Below are 23,084 nucleotides of genomic sequence, written 5' to 3'. Positions count from 1 at the left end.
TCAATAAATCACATTTACACAGGAGCGCACCCCAGGATCAAGATTCTGATGAAGCAAAGATCCTGGGATTAGGGTCCTGATGGAGCAGAGGTCCAGGGATCAGGATCCTGATGGAGTAAGGATCCAGGGATCAGGATCCTGATGGAGTAGGGATCCAGGGATCAGGATCCTGATGGAGTAAGGATCCAGGGATCAGGATCCTGATGGAGTAGGGATCCAGGGATCAGGATCCTGATGGAGTAGGGATCCAGGGATCAGTGGGGCGCGATTCTCCGCCCCCCACGACGGGTCGGAGAATAACGGGAGGGCCTTCGTGACATTTTCCCGACCTCCCGCTTTTCTCCCCGCCCCACGGCCGCCCCACGACACGAATCGCTATTCGCCGTTTTTTTACGGCGAGCAGCGATTCTCCCCTATCCGTTGGGCCGATTTCCCAGACCTTTACGGCCGTTTTCACGAACTCCAACACACCTGCTCTCACCGTTCGTGAAAACGGCCGCAAAGTGCCGTTCTGGAGAACCATAGCACCGATTGGCATGGCCGCACCACGGCCGTGCCAAGGGTAGCATTCCCGCAATCGGTGGGCACCGATCGCGGGCAGCGGGTCCGAACACCGCGCACTCTTTGTTCCTCCGCCGCCCCGCTGGATCAGTCTGCGGGACGGCTGAGGGGCATGACGGTCCGCGCATGCGCGGGTTTCACGCATATGCGTGATGACGTCATCCGCGCATGCGCGGGTTGGAGCCGTCCAATCCGTGCATGCGCGGCTGACGTCATCGTGTGCGTCAGCCGCCGTTACCCTTGGCGCGCGGGCTTAGCGAAATTCGCTAAGCCTGCGATGCCGTGGTTCACGGGGCCCCGCTGCTAGCCCCGACCGGGGAGCAGAATCGGGTCCCGGGAGGGGGCGCGGAGGCTGCCATGAAACACGGCCAGTTTCACGGCAGCCTTCACGACTCTCCGCATTTGCGGAGAACAGGACTCTGACATAGAAAATATCCTGGGATCAGGTTCCTGATGGAGCACAAATTCTGGGAAAGCAAAGATCCTGGAATCATGATCCTAATGTAGTAGAGATCCTGGGATAAAGTTTTGGAGAGAGCGAAGATCCGTGGATCAGGATCTTGATGGAATGGAGGTCCTGGGATCAGGAATCTGACAGAGCGGACATCCTGGGATCAGGATTCTGACAGAACATAGGTCCTGGGATCAGGATTCTGACGGCGCAGAAATGTTGGGATCAGGATCCTGGCAGAGCGGAGATCGTTGGATCTGTATCCTGGAAGACTAGAGATCCTGGGTCAGGATTCTGCCAAGCAGAGATCCGGGGATCATGCGGCCTGCTCAAGGGCAAAGGTCACAGGAGCCCCTACAGGGGGGGCGCTGGACGGGGGACGCTGGCACCCTTGGCAGCGGAGACCAGCAACCAGGGTGAGAAGCCCCCACGGTGCTGGGCACCAATGGGGCCAGGATTGTGCGGATGGGGGAGGAGCGGGAGGGGGACATGCGGGGAGCAGTCTCCAGAGTGCCAGCCACCTCCCTTCCGCTTGCAACCTTCTCTGTGATCCCTACCTGCCTCACTACTGGGTGCGTGCCCTGGGTTGGTAGTGACAGCAGGACTGGCCAATGGCATGGAGGATGATGACAACCCACTCTGCAATGAGCTCCAGTGCTCCGCATCATTTAACAACGTCTGACTCCTGCCCACGGTAGCACTTACCACCGTTCACCTGGGTGATCCCATTCCATCACATGGTTCCATCGAAGCCCTGGGGTGGCGCTAGTGGGGGGGAGGGGGTAGACCAGAGCGGTGACCGCTGGCAGAACCACGGTTCCCGGGTCAATCCCACCCACAATGCCCGTTCATTCCCCCACCCCTCCGTTCCTCTCTGCGTCCAGCCCACCCCTTACACCCTTCCGACAGAGCACCGAGGCAGATTGTAACCTGCAAAGGTATTTTAATGTGAATTTATATGCAGGTTTGTACCCTAGCCCCTCATGCTATATTGTGCCCTGCACCCATGCCAACTGAACTGGTGTCTGCTTTTCTGGCCTTATGGGCCCTAATGCGAAGTCTGGGTGGATCTTCAAACAGTACACCAGGAGTGGAGGCGGCCTGTGACCTGGGTCCCCTTTGGCGACCGTCTTCCGGAGTGACCGGATCTGGATGGGCCCGGCTGCTGCTTGGGTGTCTCAGGTGGCGTAGTGCTGCCTTGTTCTGCCCACTGCCCATGTGCTGTGTCTGGGACAGGAGGTGGATGTCTGAGGCACTGTGGGATTCCAGTATCTCCCCTGTGGGAGTCACCGGCACGGGCCCCATTGCTCCTCCTCCCTCGGGGTGCCTAATGGCCCCCGGGCTAATCCTTGGGATGGAGGTGCAAGCGGAGCTAACCCCTGAGGCTCCTCCGCCACCTGGCACTGCCAGTCCTCGACCACGGTCTGCATGGCTCACGGCCATGGAGCACAGGGAATGGACCATCTCTGCCTGGGTCTGTGTCATCTCCCCTTGAGTCTGGCACGGTGAATGGCGGCAGCTGGCAGCCTCCTTCCCACCGCTGGGTACAGGGTCGCCCACCCCTCCGCCAGGGGCGTTCAGCAGCGTCTCTTGTTCAGCATCGGTAAATCTTGTTGCCGTTCTCCTTGCTGCCATCTTGTTGGCTGGGATGATGTGTGTGGGGAGTGCAGTATGAATATGCGGCTGCAACTTGTCAGCCTCCTTAGTGTCAATCACGGACCCAGCGAATCCCACACCATTTCTCATTGGAATCGATTGTGCTCCAAATGGCGCCGGTGCTAGCCCCTTAATCGTTGAATCGGACCAGGTGCAGCGCCAGTTTTGCTTCCATAGAAATCCACTAATCCTGCCCTGGTGTCAATACTTAATCTGGGAACTGGCTGGGAGTGTCTATTGTTGATGGGATTGGATCCATCAGTCTTATAGAACAGTACAGCACAGAACAGGCCCTTCGGCCCTCAATGTTGTGCCGAGCAATGATCACCCTACTCAAACCCACGTATTTACCCTATACCCGTAACCCAACAACCCCCCCCCCCCCCTTAACCTTACTTTTTAGGACACTACGGGCAATTTAGCATGGCCAATCCACCTAACCCGCACATCTTTGGACTGTGGGAGGAAACCGGAGCACCCGGAGGAAACCCACGCACACACGGGGAGGACGTGCAGACTCCGCACAGACAGTGACCCAGCCGGGAACCGAACATGGGACCCTGGGGCTGTGAAGAATTTATGCTAACCACCATGCTACCGTGCTCCCCCAATCCAAGTCTTAAATCTGTTTACACACCATTATCTGCATTGTACATAAACAGTCAGTGAATTGGACCTAGTGTTTACCTGAATGTACTTGCAAATCTAATCACTCAAATTACAGCTCCCAGGAGTGTTGTAGTACAACCGTATGGTACATCTGCCACATGTCACCAGGCTATGCCAGCTGAACCAGGACAGATTGAACTCAAGGTGCAGAATTGTCTCCATGGCCTGTGGTGAATGATTAGGAGGATTTCTCAAAGGAGATTATTCAAAGGACCAATCATTAACCATTAGGTGTTTATTCCATTTACAATATAGGAATGGAATAGGTCTTTCAGCCCCTCAAGCTTGTCCTATCATTTGGTCAGCTCCTGAATAAACTCTAAACTCCATCCAGCCAGCTAGACTTCACACTCCTTTATAGCGAGCTCGTAAAATCTCAGATTTCGAATGATGAGTTGAGCGAGCATCTGCTGCTCTTTGGGGGATCGAGTTCCACACTTCGACCATCCTTTTCAGGAGCAGGTTTTTCCGAGCTTCTCTGCTGAATGGCCTATCTCTGATTTTCAGTTTGCAAAGTGGGATTGCAATGAGCTCTAGTTTCTTTTGTGGTCAATATACTTGTTAGGATTCTCACAGTCCCACCCACTGTAAGATTTGGCCTTATCGGCTGCTTCATGGATACAGAGCCGGCTAAGTGATAGAAGGCAGAGAGTAGCAAAGGAAGGGTGCTTTTCTGATTGGAGGGCTGTGACTAGTGGTGTTCCGCAGGTTCAGTGCTGGGACCTTTGCTGTTCCTAGTATATATAAATGATTTGGAGGAAAATGTAACTGGTCTGATTAGTAAGTTTGCCGATGACACAAAGGTTGCTGGAATTGCAGATAGCAATGAGGACTGTCAGAGGATACAGCAGGATTTAGATCGTTTGGAGACGTGGGCGGAGAGATGGCAGGTGGAGTTTAATCCGGACAAATGTAAGGTAATGCATTTTGGAAGGGCTAATGCAGGTAGGGAATATACAGTGAATGGTAGAACCCTCAAGAGTATTGGCAGTCAGAGAGAATTAGGTGTACAGGTCTACAATGTAACTACATAAGCATTGGCATCGGTTGAAGCATACAGGGTGTAGTGTTAATGAGGTCAGTCAATAACAGGGTCATTTAGGAGTCTGGTGACAGTGGGGAAGAAGCTGTTTTTGAGTCTGTTTGTGCGTGTTCTCAGACTTCTGAATCTCCTGCCCGATGGAAGAAGTTGGAAAAGTGAGTAAGCCGGGTGGGAGGGATCCTTGATTATGCTGCCCGCTTACCCCCGGCAGCGGGAGGTGTAGATGGAATCAATGGGTGGGAGGCAGGTTCTTGTGATGGGCTGGGCGGTATTCACGACTCTCTGAAGTTCCTTGCTGTCCTGGGCCGAGCAGTTGCCATACCAGGCTGTGATGCAGCCCGATAGGATGCTTTCTATAGTGCATCTGTAAAAGTTGGTAAGGGTTAATGTGGACATGCCGAATTTCCTTAGTTTCCTGAGGAAGTATAGGCGCTGTTGTGCTTTCTTGGTGATAGCGTCGACGTAAGTGGACCAGGATAGATTTTTGGTGATGTGCACCCCTACGAATTTGAAACTGCTAACCATCTCCACCTCGGCTCCGTTGATGCTGACAGGGGTGTGTACAGTACTTTGCTTCCTGAAGTCGATAACCAGCTCTTTAGGTTGATGGTGCAAATCATCGTGATTGACTATGATTTCGTGTCCATTACTGAAGCATGGTTAAAGGATGGTCACGACTGGGAGTTAAATATCCGAGTGTATCAAACTATTCGGAAGGACAGAGTGGATGGTCAGGGAGGTGGTGTAGCTCTGTTATTTAAGGATGACATCCGAGCAATAGTAAGGGATGACATCGGTGCTATGGAGGATAAGGTTGAATCCATTTGGGTGGAAATCAGGAATAGCAAGGCGAAAAAGTCACTGATAGGAATAGTCTCTAGGCCACCAAATAGTAACATTATGGTGGAGCAGGCAATAAACAAAAAAATAACTGATGCATGTAGAAATGGTACAGCAGTTATCATGGGGGATTTTAATCTACATGTCGATTGGTTTAACCAGGTCGGTCAAGGCAGCCTTGAGGAGGAGTTTATAGAATGTATCCGTGATAGTTTCCTAGAACAGTATGTAATGGAACCTACGAGGGAACAAGCGGTCCTAGATCTGGTCCTGTGTAATGAGACAGGATTGATTCATGATCTCATAGTTAGGGATCCTCTCGGAAGGAGCGATCATAATATGGTGGAATTTAAAATACAGATGGAGGGTGAGAAGGTAAAATCAAACACTCGTGTTTTGTGCTTAAACAAAGGAGATTACAAGGGGATGAGAGAAGAGCTAGCTAAGGTAGACTGGGAGCAAAGACTTTAAGGTGAAACAGTTGAGGAACAGTGGAGAACCTTCAAAGCGATTTTTCACAAGTGCTCAGCAAAGGTTCATACCAACAAAAAGGAAGGACGGTAGAAAGAGGGAAAATCGACCTAACTAATTTAGTGGCATTTTTTGAGGACATTACCAGTGCGGTAGATAACGGGGAGCCAATGGATGCGGTATATCTGGATTTCCAGAAAGCCTTTGACAAGGTGCCACACAAAAGGTTGTTGCATATGATAAAGATGCATGGCATTAAGGGTAAAGTAGTAGCATGGATAGAGGATTGGTTAATTAATAGAAAGCAAAGAATGGGGATTAATGGGTGTTTCTCTGGTTGGCAATCAGTAGCGAGTGGTGTCCCTCAGGGTTCAGTGTTGGGCCCACAATTGATCACAATTTATATGGATGATTTGGATTTGGGGACCAAGGGCAATGTGTCCAAGGTTGCAGATGACACTAAGATGAGTGGTAAAGCAAAAAGTGCAGAGGATACTGGAAGTCTGCAGAGGGATTAGGATAGGTTAAGTGAATGGGCTAGGGTCTGGCAGATGGAATACAATGTTGACAAATGTGAGGTTCTCTATTTTGGTAGGAATGACAGCAAAAGGGATTATTATTTAAATGGAAAAATATTAAAACGTGCTGCTGTGCAGAGAGACCTGGGTGTGCTAGTTCATGAGTCGCAAAAAGTTGGTCTACAGGTGCAACAGGTGATTAAGAAAGCAAATGGAATTTTGTCCTTCATTGCTAGAGGGATGGAGTTTAAGACTAGGGAGGTTATGCTGCAATTGTATAAGGTGTTAGTGAGGCCACACCTGGAGTATTGTGTTCACTTTTGGTCTCCTTACCTGAGAAAGGACGTACTGGCGCTGGAGGGTGTGCAGAGGAGATTCACTAGGTTAATCCCAGAGCTGAAGGGGTTGGATTACGAGGAAAGGTTGAGTAGACAGGGACTGTACTCGTTGGAATTTAGAAGGATATAGGGGATCTTATAGAAACATATAAAATTATGAAGGGAATAGATAGGATAGATGCGGGCAGGTTGCTTCCACTGGCGAATGAAAGCAGAACTAGGGAGCATAGCCTCAAAATAAGGGGAAGTAGATTTAGGACTGAGTTTGGGAGGAACTTCTTCACCCAAAGGGTTGTGAATCTATGGAATTCCTTGCCCAGTGAAGCAGTTGAGGCTCCTTCATTAAATGTTTTTAAGATAAGGATAGATAGTTTTTTGAAGAATAAAGGGATTAAGGATTATGGTATTCGGGCCGGAAAGTGGAGCTGAGTCCACAAAAGATCAGCCATGATCTCATTGAATGGCGGAGCAGGCTCGAGGGGCCAGATAGCCTACTCCTGCTCCTAGTTCTTATATTCTTATGTACTTATTTGCTAAATAATCCTCATTTGCAGTATGGCATATCTGCATTTACTGGAAGTGACATATATTTGGGGCCCTGTTCTTTGCAGACAGAAAGAACAGGAACACATATTGCGCCTGTTTCAGTGAAACAAAGTGACATCCATGCACTGGTTCTTCTTCAGTGCAATGCCCGTGACTAATCAGAGTCTAGCTGCCTGGTTTACATTTTCAAACAATGTTTGACAGCTTACTGTCAGTCAACATTAACTGGTGTATTCTCCATGGCAATATCTCTGCCAACCAGAGTTCTCTGACCAACCAATCAGCAGTCAATTCTCATACAGTATGAGGCTGTGTCAATTGACATTGGTGGTCTTGTCACTGTTCTGATGAGTGCAGGATGAAAAGCTTTGACAAAATGTCTGTTCTCAGCAATACTCCAGCAATCTTTGTGTGACCAGCCAACCATTTTCTTTACATTCCTTCATGGGGCAGTTGCATCGCTAGTGAGACTAGCACTTGTTTCCCATCCCAAATTGCCCTTGAGGAGGCAATGGTGAGCTAGCTTGTTGAACTGCTGCACTCCATGTATTGTAGGTATATCCATGGTGAGGTTAAGAAGGGAGTTACAGGATCTAAACCAAGCAATATTGAAGGGATGGTGATTTTGTTCCAAGTCAGAATGGTGTATGATTTGGAGGGGAACGTGCAGGTGGTGATAGGGCCTGGGAGAGGGGGATTCCCACAGTGCTAATCAGAGAGAGACAGTGACATAGTGGTAATATCACTCAACTAATACTCCAGAGGCTCAGACTAATGCTGGGGACATGGGGTCAAATCTCAACATTAAATTCCATTTAAATGTTTGTCTCAGACGATTGTCATTATGATCGTAAGTAGTTCACTGATGCCCTTGAGGAAAGGAAATCTGCCGTCCTTATCCATTCTTATGTGACTCAAGACCCATAGCATTGTGGTTAATTCTTCACTGCTCCAGTGAAATGTTCTGTTCAAGGGCAATTAGAAATGAGCAACATGTGCCAGCTTTGCCAATGACATCCACATCCCATAATAGAATAAAGGGGGAAAAAAGGAAGGAATCCCAAAGGCTCACACTCCAGCTGAACTCTATGGGGGGCCTGTGCTCTAGGGGGAAGGGCCTGTGATCTAAACGGCCCGTGCTCTGTGGGGCCTGTGCTCTGGGGGGGGAAGGCTGTGCCCTTGGAGGGCTCATGCTCTGGGGGAGCTGTGCTCTAGGTGTGGGGGCGGAGTCTGTGCCCAAGCAGTGCTCTGAGGAGGGCTCATGTTCTGGGAAGGCCTGTGCTCAAGGGCGCTTGTGCTCCAGGCAGAGCCCGTGCTCTGTGCAGGTCCCGTGCTCTGCGGGGGGGGGGGGGGGGGGGGGGGGGCTATGCTGTAGAGCGGTCTGTGCTCTAGGGAGCCCATTTTACATAGAATGTACATAGCATTTACAGTGCAGAAGGAGGTCATTCGGCCCATCGAGTCTGCACCGGTCCATGGAAAGATCACCCTACCTGAGCCCACACTTCCACCCTATCCCTGTAACCCCATCTAACCTTGTTTTTGGACACTAAGGGCAACTTGGCATAGTCAATCCACCTAACCTGCACATCTTTGGACTGTGGGAGGAAACCGGAGCACCCGGAGGAAACCCACGCAGACACGGGAAGAACGTGCAGACTCCGCACAGACAGTGACCCAAGCCGTTCTGCCCACTGCCACCGTGCTGCCCATGTTCTAGCGGGGGCCTGTGCTACAGGGGGCCCGGGTGTTAGGGGGCTTGTGCTCTACGAGGCCCGGGGTCTAGGAGAGCCTGGGCTTTGGAGGGGGGGCCTGTGCACTAGGGTGCCCCATGCTCTCAGGGGATCTGTGCTCTAGGGACTTGTGTTCTAGGGGGCCTGTGCTCTGGAGGGGCCTGTGCTCTTGGGGGGGTGGGGGTGAGGGGGGGGTGGGGGGGGGCAGTGCCATGTTCCTTGGTCAAAGAGCCTGTCGCTCAGGATGGTCAGTGCCCAACGCAGCCATTCTGGTGTGTGGATCATTCTGCTTGACAGGCTCTTCGGCCAGTAATTGGTCTTGTCCTGAACAATAGCAAGGTGCCCCTGTTTCTGTTCTGTATGAGCATTCCTCACTTCAGAGCTGACTCGAGGCTGCTGAAGCACCAGTTGAGGCAAAGCACCGACTGCTCTACTTTACCCCAAGATGACCCTTCCCGATCTCCTCCCTCTTGCTGGTGTGTGGATAGATTTGGAGATGCACCTTGCTGCCGTCCCAAGGTCAATACAAGTGTCCAGGGAAAAGCAGATGTTCTCCACTGTAACCAAGCCAACACTCACGACTAAGCCAATGCAAGACCCACAGCTCACAACAATATGATGAATTAGGCTGCAATTCATTTGGACATATTTAACATTGAAGACTGTTAACTTAACTTTGCAAGGAGCCTAACCTTTAATAGCCTTGTTGCATCCACTTTAATCTTGGACAGTGAATGGAATCCTGTAGTATGTAGGGCCCAGCTGATGTTAAGTTATTGTCAAACCACAATCCTGTAATGATTTGAACTCCCGGTTAATTTCTGTCTATCAAGTATTTGTGTACTCAACTGGGCTCTTTCCGCCCCAACTCCCTCCTACTCCATAGAGTGTGGCCCTCTCCCCAGATTTCTCCCAGCCTTCTCCCTCTCGATGTAGCAATGGTTACTCCTTGCCGGTGATGTTGTTCACAAAGTGCCTTTCACAACCTCAAAAACATGGTTCTCTGAGAAGTCTCAGCTACTGTGAAATATTTCTGTCATCAGTGTTGTTATGCAGGGAATTCTGACACCCAATTTGCGCTCAGCAAGATTCACGGTCAGAAAGGACCAGATTATCATAGATTATCATAGAATTTACAGTGCAGAAGGAGACCATTCGGCCCATCGAGTCTGCACCGGCTCTTGGAAAAAGCACCCTACCCAAGGTCAACACCTCCACCCTATCCTCATTACCCAGGAACCCCACCCAACACGAAGGGCAATTTTGGACACTAAGGGCAATTTATCATGGCCACTCCACCTAACCTGCACATTTTTGGACTGTGGGAGGAAACCGGAGCACCCGGAAGAAACCCACGCACACACGGGGAGGATGTGCAGACTCCGCACAGACAGTGACCCAAGCCGGAATCGAACTTGGGACCCTGGAGCTGTGAAGCAATTGTGCTATCCACAATGCTACCGTGCTGCCCTTAAGAACAAATTAATCTACACTCCATCATTCTACCGTAATCCATGTACCTATCCAATAGTCGCTTGAAGGTCCCTAATGTTTCCGACTGAACTACTTCCACAGGCAGTGCATTCCATGCCCCCACTACTCTCTGGGTAAAGTACCTACCTCTGAAATGGGATTGGCGATCAAATTGAATCATTGAGGGCTGCTATAAGATGTCTTAAAGTTCCGAAATGGAGCTTGTGGCACATGCACACATTTCTGATTCAAAGTGTACTGCATGGCAGCTGGATGTTATTTTAATGAGGAGTTAGTGACACAAACCTAATGTTTCCCAGAAATATGCAGAGTCGACAGACCATGACATCAATCAGTGGGTGACATTGATCAGACACTGAAGCTCGAAAATGGGCAGGGTGCCAGCAATGGCACAGGAACTAAGAGGGTTCATGGAGCTGATGGGGGGGGGGGGGGTGGTTCCATGGAGATTTGGGCAGCTGAGGGTGAAGGAGTTCTCCTTCTACTCACACATGCATAAAGTGCACTCCCGGATTGATTTCTTTATTTTGAGCAGGGCCTTTCTGGCTGGGGTAGTGGACACGGGGTATTCAGTGATCATAATCTCAGACCATGCACCGTGCTGGGTTGGCCTGCAGGTTAGTAATGACAGTAACCAGCGCCCGCACTGGAGGTTAGATGTGAGACTTTTGGTGGTTGAAGGGGTGTGTGTTCGGCTGAGAAAACACATTCAGAGCTACCTGCAGGTCAATGACACGGGGGAAATTTCAGCAGTGATGGTGTGGGAAGCACTGAAGGCGGTGGTCAGGGGGGAAGCTGATCTCGATCCGGGCTCATAGGGAGAAGGTTGACACGGCAGAGATGGACAGACTGGTAAAAGATATATTACAGATCGATAGGAGGTATGCGGAGACCACAGAGGCAGGGCTCCTGAGGGAACGAGGGAGGCTGCAGGTGGAGTTTAGCTTGCTGACCTCTCCATTTGTGGATGACGAGACTCACATCTCCACTCTTCTGTACACAATAATGTTGTTATGAAGACACAGGAGACCCAAGAAGGTAAGTAACGGTCAAAGAAATCTACCACTTCAGCCACAATAAATCCTAGTCGTGACTACCAGAATGCCGGTCCCAGTTCGGGCCGATGTTTACAGAGCAAGGAAACATGTCCGGGCTGGGCGGGACTCCACCCACTAGAAGCGAAGCCCTATTCCACGAGTCCCATGGGGAGATCAATGAATGTATCTCCATGGGCCTCATACAGTTGTGCAGGCTTCTGACTGTTCACCAGAGCCAACAGTTCAAATAGTTCCCCAAAATCTTTCACACCCTGTCGAAAGGGCTATCTATGGTAGTATGACTAGAGGTACTACTCTCATCTCTTAGTCATCGATTTCAGGTACACTCCAGGGACATACAACCCAGACTGAGACTTGCAATGCAGTACCGAGGGAGTGTGAGCTACCATTGGTAGAGAAGGCTCGCTGCTCATTGGCCCAAGTGTTTGCATTTCATTGGTCGGAACGTAAGGTAGCTCCGCCCAGTGAGGCGGGGTATAAGAACCCGTGTTTCCCAGCAGCCGGCCTCTTTCTGTACTCGAGCTGCTGGGGAAACATCTTGTTGATTAAAGCCTTCAATTCGGATTACATCCTCGTTTCAGTAGTTATTGATCGCGTATCAAGAGCCGACAAGGTATCAGTTTAACCTCTTTCTCCAAAGGACGGCATTTCTGACAGTGCAGCACTCCCTCGGTACTGCATTGCAAGTCTCAGTCTGGGTTGTATGTCCCTGGAGTGTACCTGAAATCGATGACTAAGAGATGAGAGTGCGACCCACTGAGCTAAGTTACCTGACCAACATTGGCCATTCTAGTGAGCTGAGCTCATATTGGAGCAGAAGGTGACTCCCAATCTGTACTGCATCAGAATATCTAAACTAAAACTGCCAGGTGATGGTCCGATGCCCAGCCAATATCCCAAGCATGTCTAGTCTCCCACAAGCATGGTATTGCCAGTCTAATTGTACCAGCCACATCTCAACCTCTGAAGAGGAAGAAGTGAAAAAACTGACACCAAAAGAATATCTCAGTCATGTGACCATAATATGCAGTCCTGGAGAATCAAAAATAATCAGAGGTGACCAGTTGGTGATATGAACAAGGCAAAATTTGCAGTTTAATTTTGAAAATATATCACTTCCGTGATAATGAAATTATTCTTGTCTGAGCTCATCTGCCTCTATCTAATTTTGTTTTTGTTCAGCTCAGTTTTTCATTAACTCTCAAAGAACTAGCAACAGCTGACACTCGGTTCAGAACCTGTTAGGATGTGATTAAGGTGCTGATCTTCCCTGTTAAGAGATGGTTATGGCCTGAACATTCTCACTGTTAGGAGATGGTTAAGCGAGATCGGCACAGTGCACAGTGGTTAACACTGCTGCCTCACAGCACCAGAGACTCGGGTTCAACTCCAGCCTCAGGTGATTGTATGGAGTTTCCATATTCTCCCCATGTTTGGGTTTCCTCCGGGTGCTCCGGTTTCCTCCCTCAGTCCAAAGATGGACAAATTTGGTGGATTGGCCATGATCAAATTGCCCTTAAATGTCAAAGGGTGTGCAGAGTAGGTGGAGTTACGGGGATAGGACAGGGTATTGGGCCGAGGTAGAGTGCACTTTCAAGGATGCAGACTTAATGGGCCGAATGGCCTCCTTCTTGACTGTAGGAATTCTATGATGTGAAAATCATTATGATCTCCATGGGGACCAATGAACCAAAAGAACCAGATTTACCGAATGACCCAAAGGGAGAAACCAATGGACAATATTTAATCTTTTGATAACTTTTACTTTAATAATTAAACCACAATCAACATCAATATGAATTAACAGACAAATCAATGTAAACCTTAAATTATGCATTCACTACTGGATACAACAATGATGGACCTCATGGATTTACTGGGAGTCCACCTACAATATAGGCCACTGATTTCAGCCATCAAGTCTTTCAAAACTCTGAACCTTCTCAAGTAGAATTCCTGTTCCTTTCCTTCAAGAATTGAGCCACCATTTTGTATCCAATAACAGATCCCAATCAACTCAGATTCCATGGGTGTGGTCTTAACCAGAATGACGCATTCTTGCAGAATTCCTCATTAGTTGCTCACAACAATCTTGAAGACACCCATCCCACAGAAACTGCTTTACAAGCTCTCAGTATCAGCCCTCTGGACCCTATGACCAGTTTTGGTCAATCAATTCCTTTAAATTAATTGAAGTAGTGGCCGCAACTTTATTTTTCCTTTACCTCCACTCTCGGACCCAGCCGTCGTGCCCAGCTTTTTTCAAGTGTGCCACCATATTATGGGCAGCACGGTAGCATAGTGGTTAGCACAAATGCTTCACAGCTCCAGGGTTCCAGGTTCGAATCCTGGCTTGGGCCACTGTCTGTATGGAGTCTGCACGTTCTCCTCATGTCTGCGTGGGTTTCCTCGGGTGCTCCGGTTTCCTCCCACAGTCCAAAGATGTGCAGGTTAGGTGGTTGGCCATGATAAATTGCCCTTAGTGTTAGGTGGGGTTACTGGGTTATGGGGGTAGGGTGGAGGTATGGGCTTGGGTAGGGTGCTCTTTCCAAGAGCCGGTGCCGACTCGATGGGCCGAATGGCCTCCTTCTGCACTGTAAATTCTATGAAATTCTATGAAATATTGTTCGGATCCTAATTGCGCAGGCCAGCATTCGCACTGCAGCGTGAATCACAGAATTACTCCTGATCTGCAGCATCCCACCATCGGAGTCCGATCCCCCAATCCACAGTCCCTGAGAAGTGGAGGGATTCTCCAGTAATGGGGCTATGTCCCCACGCCTGCGAAGAAACGCGCACAAATCACTCTGGACTTACCTGGAGTAAGTTCAGGGTGATTCTGCGATTTGCAAGGGGCAAGCAGGGCCCTGGAGAACTCCTCGCAGCTCCGGCTGCAGATACGGGATCCTGCATTTCTGGTCGGGAGTCCACGCATGAGCATGGTGACGGCCTGTGTCGGCCGCCCGATATGGCGGACCCACACCGTGGAGCGACAGCAAGAAGATAGGCCCCCTCCAGATCACAAGCGCCCGCAGATCGGTGGCCCCCGATCAATAGCCTGGCCGTCCTTGAGGCTCCTGCTGGTAAATGATCAGGGGGGCCACGAACTGAGACCACAACCGCCATGCCAAGTGCCCGCCAGTGTAACCATGAGAGAACCACATCGGCGGGAACTTGGCCAGCTGCACTTGGAGAATCGCTGCGGGGGCCTCTTTCAATGGCCCCCGACCTGCACCGCGTCGACCGTGCACGCCCGATTGGCGGCAATTCTCTGGGGCCCAGAGAATCGCGGGAGCGGCTTCGGACCCGATCGTGGATCTGACGTCCATTCTCCACCCCCGCGCTGAGCGCGATTTTGGCACGGAGGCTCGGAGAATCCCGCCCACAAAATCAACTCCAACTGCCACTTGGTAAGTCCCACTGAGCCCTGGGACAGCGACTGGCACAGACAGCTGCTCCTCTTGCCTCTGGACAAGTTCCAGTTACTCCACCTCACATATGTGCCCCTACCTCACCCAGTGGCACAGGACATCATCACAACTTTCTCTCTCTGTTAGGGATTGTTTATGGGTGAATATTCTCCCTGTCACGATGTGGTTTTGAAGTGAACATTTCTCACTGTTACAGGTTGTTAGGGGTGTTTAAATGTGATTTGCGAGTTCCGGATGTTTATGATCATTTGTAAATGTTAGTTTCTTGTCTTGGCTCAATACCTCGCCAGTCAATTTCACTGCTTCAACGTTATTTTCACACTTCTATATTTAAATTGCTCTGTTGCTGCAATGCTCTTCTCATGGCTCATGACTGCTTTCCTCGTGCAGGATTTTGAGATTAATACCTCTTTATATTCAATCTTTCTCTGAACCAGTAATGGGCAGCTGGGTGGGGGGAGCTGGGTGGTGTTCCCACTTCCATAGGCAGCAAGGTAGCACAATGGTTAGCACTGTTGCTTCACAACTCCTGGGTCCCAGGTTCGATTCCCACCTTGGGTCACTGTCTGTGTGGTGTATGCACGTTCTCCCCATGTGTGCGTGGGTTTCCTCCAGGTGCTCCGGTTTCCTCCTACAGTCCAAAGGTGTGCAGGTTAGGTGGATTGGCCATGCTAAATTGCCCTTAGTGTCCAAAAAAGGTTAGGTGGGGTTACAGGGATAGGGTGGAGGTGTGGGCTTGGGTAGGGTACTCTTTCAAGGGGTTGTGCAGACTCGATGGGCCAAATGGCCTCCTTCTGCACTTCAAATTCTATGATTCTAACTGGTAAGTACTCCTGTAAATTGACATCATAATGAAATGTAACAACCATTTTGTGCACAGCAAGATCCCACAGGAAGCTGTGAGACAACTAGTCAGTTGTTCCTTTCTTGGGCAGTGGAAGAATGTTGGATGGGAACAATTTTGGGAGTATACTTGCGCTGATATAGAGTGAAGGACATTGGCCATGGCCAGTTCTATTTCACTTTCTGCACTCCCAGTCATGATGGACACCAGATCACAGGTCCATGCCGTACCTCTGTCACCCCCCCCCCTCCCCCCCCTCCCCCCCCCTCCCCTCCCCCCCCCCTCCCCCCCCCTCCCCCTCCCCCCCTCCCCCCCCCTCCCCTCCCCCTCCCCTCCCTCCCCCCCCCTCCCCTCCCCCCCCCTCCCCTCCCTCCCCCCCCCTCCCCTCCCCCCCCCTCCCCCCCTCCCCCTCCCCCCCCTCCCCCCCCCTCCCCTCCCCCTCCCCTCCCCCCCCCCCAGAGGGGAGGCCTAACTTTGGCAAATCCCTCCTCCTCCCCAAGAATAAATGGCCGAGGGACTGCAAAACCCTGCCCCCTAGAGGGGAGGCCAGTGCTCTGCACGTCCCTCCACCCCAGTCTCCCCCCCCCCCAAGCGAAAGGCCTGGGCTCGGCACATCCTTCACCACCGTCCCGTCCCATTCCCCCAGTGGGGAAGCCTGGCTTTGCACATCCCTCACTCCCCAGAGGAAGAGTCTTGGGCCTTGCATATTTCCCACTCCTGAGAGGGAGGGACGTGGGCTCTGTTTATCCCCCGCTCCTTATTGGGCAACATCTGGCGGGTGTGAAATGCTGAGAAAACGCTGATCTCCTCCTGAAACATTGACAACTTGAAGGTGTTACAGCAGAGCTGGAGCACAGAGTTCCTGACATTTCTTACCTTAACTAACTGTGAGGCAAATGCAGAGCCAGACTTTTAAAAAGTGCATCTGTAAATAAATTGAGAAATAAGAACCAATTAAAGGTCTCATCCCAGCGGTTGAGAAAATATAATCGTTTTAGTTTTTGTCACTGCTTAAAATTTATGGCTTGATGCTGGTTCCCTGCAGTGCGATGGAAATTAAATCTCTTAATTAAATTTCATTTTATTCTACTTAATCACTTTATTGTGATCTCCTTCGTCACACAAAGGATGGTGGAAACTTGAAACCCCTCCTTCAAAAACCTGAGGGGCACTTGAAAATTCCAAAACTGAGATCGATGGATTATTGTCAGACCAGGATATTAAGGGGGGGGGGTGGAGCCAAGCTGAGTGGATAGAGTTAAAAGTTAATTGACAGGCAGAACAGGCTTGATGGGCTAAATGGCCTTCTCCTGCTCCTATGTTGCTGTTTCAATTAGAAGCTCAGAGGTTTCCTGAGGGAGATAGTGCCCTAGTGAGTGGAGATGGTGGTCTCTGGACGAGTGATTCATGCAAATGCTCTGCGACACGGGTTCAAATCCCACCACGGCAGCTAGTGGAATTTAAATTCAATTAATAAAATCTGGAATATAAAGCTAGTCACCATAGACTGTGAAAGTACCATCGATAGTCGTAATAAATCCATTTGGTTCGCTCACGCCCTTTAGGGAAGGAAATCTGCCACCCTTATCTGACCTGGCCTACAAGTGACTCCAGACCCACGGCAATGTGATTGACTCTTAACTGCCCCTCAGTTCATGGGTATTTGGGAATGGGAAACAAATGCCAGAGACCCACACTGCCCCTGAAAGTACAGGAAAGGAAATGTCTGTGATGCTTAATGTAGTCAAGAGCCAGAATTCTTCAAATAGCTTGCAAGTCACAAAACATAACAAAAGATTGAGGCTGGGGAAGGAGAAGTTTGGATAACCCAATCTTTCTGGAATGTTCTAGAGTCTCCAGGAAAATCCCCTGAACCCAGAGGGGCTATCACTGGCACATTCAAAACAAAATGTGTTTGTTATTTAAATTTTCACCATAAACCATATCGGAAATGGTTTGATCGAGTGGGGAGGTTAACGGTCAGGGGTTCTGTGACAGGACCTCTAGGATTAGAGTTGGTCATCATACAAAGAATACTGGTTAGGTCAGGCATATATAGACTGTAACCTGTGGGCGATTTTGCCCCTGAAAGTCAGCAATTTATTCAGCTCCTGTTCCTTTATTGTTTGTGCTCAAGATTTCCATTGCCGGGCAGCACGGTGGCACAGTGGTTAGCATTGCTGCCTACGGTGCTGAGGACCCGGGTTCGAAATCCGGCCCTGGGTCACTGTCCGTGTGGAGTTTGCACATTCTCCCCGTGCCTGCGTGGGTTTCACCCCCACAACCCAAAGATGTGCAGGATAGGTAGATTGGCCATTCTAAATTGCCCCTTAATTGGAAAAAATAATTGGGTACTCTAAATTTATTTTTAAAAAAAGATTTTTTTTTTTTAAAAAGAAAGATTTCCATTGCCGTTCCTCAGTTTTTAAAGACCCAATAGAGGCGGTACGTGGCATAGTGGTTAGCACTGGGACTACAGCGCTGAGGACCCGGGTTCAAATCCCGGCCCTGGATCACTGTCCGTGTGGAGTTTGCACATCCTTCCCATGTCTGCGTGGGTTTCGCCCCCACAACCCAAAGATGTGCTGGTTAGGTGGATTGGCCGCACTAAATTGCCCTTTAATTGGTAAAAAAAATAAATGATTGGGTACTCTAAATTTGTTTTTTAAAATGTTTTTAAATAAAAATTTAATGACCCGATCATCTGTTGCTACGGATAAATATTGATCAGGACACCAGGCAGAACCACTTGCTTCTTCAATATAGTGCCCTGGGACCTTTCATGTCCATTGGGGAGCCAGACAGCACCTTTGGCAATGCAGCACTCCTTCCGTACAGCACTGTTCTGGTAGCCTGGATTAATGCGCTTACATCTCTGGGATGAGGTTTGGAATTGTTACAGGGGCAGCTACGAGTGACACCCCCTCCAACTGGCCAAGATCTGTCAATGCAGACCTCCCGGAGCCCGGGAACATTCTGGTCTGTATCAGTAATCACTTATTGTTCTTCATTCTTTATAGGTCCTATCGCTTGGAGCTGATGTGCTTCCAGAATATAAGCTGCAAGCGCCTCGTATTCACAAATGGACTATTCTCCACTACAGTCCTTTCAAGGCTGTCTGGGACTGGCTCATTCTCCTGCTGGTCATACACACTGCCATCTTCACACCCTACTCTGCTGCCTTCCTGCTTAACGATCAGGAAGAGGAGAAGCGACTGGCATGTGGCTACTCGTGCAACCCACTGGCTGTTGTGGATCTGATCGTTGACATCATGTTCATCATCGACATCATCATCAACTTCCGCACCACCTACGTCAATGAGAATGATGAGGTGGTGAGCCACCCAGCCAAGATCGCCATCCATTACTTCAAGGGCTGGTTCCTCATCGACATCGTGGCTGCCATTCCCTTCGATCTTCTCATCTTCAGGTCTGGATCTGATGAGGTAAAGGACGAATAAAAAGATAATTTCAAAAGGCCAGCTAAATCAAACCCTTTCACAGTTCAAATTGGAGACGCGTATAGCGGTAGGATCAGAGATCACCCTTCACACCCATTCATGCACAAACATACAGATAGGCACAAACACATCTGTACACAATAAGAAACGGACAAGGCATAGATGCACACACACAAAGACACACACAAACACAGGCAGATGTATACACAGACATACACACAAATCAACAGGCACACGTGGACAAATATATGTGTGTACACACACAAAAGACATGCACACACATTTGAACATATGTGCAAACACATACATACATAGACACCTGCACACACATGAACATGCACAAGCACACACAGACTGCATGTTCACATATGTACCACACACACCTCAACAAACTCAGGTACACATCCAGGCCAACAAACACATTATCATGCTTGCATACCAGTAACTGTCATGCTCGCATACTTTCGGAAACTGTGCAATGGACCCACCCACTAAAACTTGCTTTTGAGGCTGGGATATGGAGATTAGTCACTGGGGCAAAGATCCAGACAGTTCCCAGTATCTGGGGAATCACAGCTATGCTGGAGAGGCAGAGCAGGGGGAGGGAGACGGTAAGGACCAGGGATGAGATTAGGCAAGGGGAGAGGGAGGGGAAAGGAAGAATGAGATGGGGGGTGGGCAGCAGAAACAGAATGTGTAGAGAAGGAGGCCAAGGGGAGAGTGAAGGGTGAGATGAGTGAGCTGAAAGAGTGTAGGAAAATTACACAAAACAAATTCTACAGCGTGCAATTGTAACTGTCTTTTTTTGTGCCTCTCGTCCCTCTCTGTATTTCTCTGTGAACCTCGGTTACAATGTCTCTCTCCATTTGTCCTGCCCATATCCTCCTTTCTTTCTTTCTGTGTCTCTCACTCCCCTCTGTCTCTTTTATTGCCTTCTCCTCATCCATCCGTCTTTTCTCTTCCTCTCTCGGTGTCTGTCATTTTCTCTGCCTCCTCTCTGTCTCAATAATTGCTCCCTCCATCTTTTCCCACATCCAGACGTGTTGATGAGTTACAGACAGGTTGTTGATTAAGAGCTAATCACATTTCAGATAAATCCAACACTTGACAATTTACTCATCAAGCCACAACACCCAGTGGCCTCTCTGCCCCTGAGCAGCTGTGCAGGCGCTGTCAGCAGCAAGCTGAGGTGTGTCCTATTAACTCAGCTTTCTTAATTAGTTTACAGGAAATGGGCGATGCTAACGAGGCCCGCATTTATTATGGATCACTGATTGCCCTTGAGAAGGTGGGGGTGAGCTTCCCTCTAGACCCGCTGCAGTCCCTGAGGTGCAAGTCCACCCAGAGTGCATAAGGGAGGGAGCACCAGGATAGCAGAACAGGGTTGAGGGGATGAATGGCCTCCTCCTGATCCTCTCTTGCTAATCCAGAGATTGTTCACTCCTTCCGTTACCCCTCCCTGTGGAGAGTTGCCAATGGATCCTTCAAACACCGGCCACCATCTAAGTGAGGACCAAGGGGTCAAGGGGAAATCAGGAAAAGGCCCAACCAGGAAAACAATGAGTGACCTGGCAGAGGCAGAGTCTTAGCCAGGCCATCATTTCAGAGGTAATGCCCAAGACCAGATCCAGGCGCCTACTCAATGAAAAGTGGTAAAAAGTAAAAAATACACCAGTCAGTGTATAGATATCTCCCTGAGAGAGAGGGACTGAGAGACACCAGTCAGGGGATAGATATCCCCCTGAGAGAGAGGGACTGAGAGACTCCAGTCAGTGTATAGATATCTCCCTGAGAGAGAGGGACTGAGAGACACCAGTCAGGGGATAGATATCTCCCAGAGAGAGAGTGACTGAGAGACACCAGTCAGGGGATAGATATCCCCCTGAGAGAGAGGGACTAAGAGACACCAGTCAGTGTATAGATATCTCCCAGAGAGAGAGGAGACTGAGAGTCACCAGTCAGTGTATAGATATCTCCCTGAGAGAGAGAGGGACTGTGAGACACCAGTCAGGGGATAGATATCCCCCTGAGAGAGAGGGACTGAGAGACACCAGTCAGGGGATAGATATCCCCCTGAGAGAGAGGGACTGAGAGACACCAGTCAGTGTATAGATATCCCCCTGAGAGAGAGGGACTGAGAGACACCAGTCAGTGTATAGATATCTCCCTGAGAGAGAGGGACTGAGAGATACCAGTCAGTGTATAGATATCCCCCCGAGAGAGAGGGACTGAGAGACACCAGTCAGTATACAGATATCTCCCTGAGAGAGAGAGGGACTGAGAGACACCAGTCAGTGGAATGATATCTCCCTGAGAGAGAGGGACTGAGAGTTACCAGTCAGGGGATAGATATCTCCTTGAGAGAGAGGGACTGAGAGACACCAGTCAATGCATAGATATCTCCCTGAGAGAAAGGGACTGAGAGACACCAGTCAGTGTATAGATACCCCACTGAGGGAGGGACTGAGAGACACCAGTCAGTGTATAGATATCCCCCTGAGAGAGAGGGACTGAGAGACACCAGTCAGTGTATAGATATCCCCCTGAGAGAGAGAGACTGAGAGACACCAGTCAGTGTATAGATACCCACCTGAGAGAGAGGGACTGAGACATACCAGTCAGGGGATAGATATCTCCCTGAGAGGGAGGGACTGAGAGACACCAGTCAGTGGAATGAGATCTCCCTGAGAGAGAGGGACTGAGAGATACCAGTCAGGGGATAGATATCTCCCTGAGAGAGAGAGGGACTGAGAGATACCAGTCAGGGGATAGATATCCCCCTGAGAGAGAGGGACTGTGAGACACCAGTCAGTGGATAGATATCCCCCTGAGAGAGAGGGACTGAGATACACCAGTCAGTGGATAGATATCCCCCTGAGAGAGAGGGACTGAGAGATACCAGTCAGTGTATAGATTCCCCCTGAGAGAGAGGGACTGAGAGACACCAGTCAGTGTATAGATATCTCCCTGAGAGGGAGGGACTGAGAGACACCAGTCAGTATAGATATCCCCCTGAGAGAGAGGGACTGAGAGACACCAGTCAGGGGATAGATATCCCCCTGAGAGAGAGGGACTGAGACACCAGTCAGTAGATAGATATCCCCCTGAGAGAGAGGGACTGAGAGATTCCAGTCAGTGTATAGATATCCCCCTGAGAGAGAGGGACTGAGAGACACCAGTCAGTGGATAGATATCCCCCTGAGAGAGAGGGACTGAGAGATTCCAGTCAGTGTATAGATATCCCCCTGAGAGAGAGGGACTGAGAGACACCAGTCAGTGTATAGATATCCCCCTGAGAGAGAGGGACTGAGAGATACCAGTCAGTGTATAGATATCCCCCCGAGAGAGAGGGACTGAGAGACACCAGTCAGTGTACAGATATCTCCCTGAGAGAGAGAGGGACTGAGAGACACCAGTCAGTGGAATGATATCTCCCTGAGAGAGAGAGGGGACTGAGAGACACCAGTCAGGGGATAGATATCTCCTTGAGAGAGAGGGACTGAGAGATACCAGTCAGGGGATAGATATCCCCCTGAGAGAGAGGGACTGAGACACACCAGTCAATGCATAGATATCTCCCTGAGAGAAAGGGACTGAGAGACACCAGTCAGTGTATAGATATCCCCCCGAGAGAGAGGGACTGAGAGACACCAGTCAGTGTATAGATACCCCACTGAGGGAGGGACTGAGAGACACCAGTCGGTGTATAGATATCCCCCTGAGAGAGAGGGGACGGAGAGATTCCAGTTGGTGGAATGATATCCCCCTGAGAGAGAGGGACTGAGAGATTCCAGTCAGTGGAATGATATCCCCCTGAGAGAGAGGGACTGAGAGTAACCAGTGTACAGATTGTTCCCTGTGAGAGAGGGGACTGAGAGATACCTGTGTACAGATATCTCCCTGAGAGAGAGGGACTGAGAGACACCAGTCAGTGTACAGATTGTTCCCTGTGAGGCAGGGGACTGAGAGAAACC

General features: G+C 49.8%; 1 protein-coding gene across 1 annotated transcript in view; it reads left to right on the top strand.

Moving 5' to 3' along the window:
- kcnh6a (potassium voltage-gated channel, subfamily H (eag-related), member 6a) overlaps positions 1-23,084 on the top strand; it is a 357,081-nt gene that overhangs the window by 244,384 nt on the left and 89,613 nt on the right. Inside the window, exon 6 of the mRNA XM_038779154.1 lies at positions 18,670-19,095. Coding sequence (XP_038635082.1) covers positions 18,670-19,095 — 426 coding nt within the window. The remainder of the gene's footprint in view (positions 1-18,669; positions 19,096-23,084) is intronic.

Source organism: Scyliorhinus canicula, chromosome 19 (assembly GCF_902713615.1).
Source record: "Scyliorhinus canicula chromosome 19, sScyCan1.1, whole genome shotgun sequence".
Taxonomy (NCBI): domain Eukaryota; kingdom Metazoa; phylum Chordata; class Chondrichthyes; order Carcharhiniformes; family Scyliorhinidae; genus Scyliorhinus; species Scyliorhinus canicula.
This window is presented reverse-complemented; position numbering and strand designations above follow the sequence as displayed.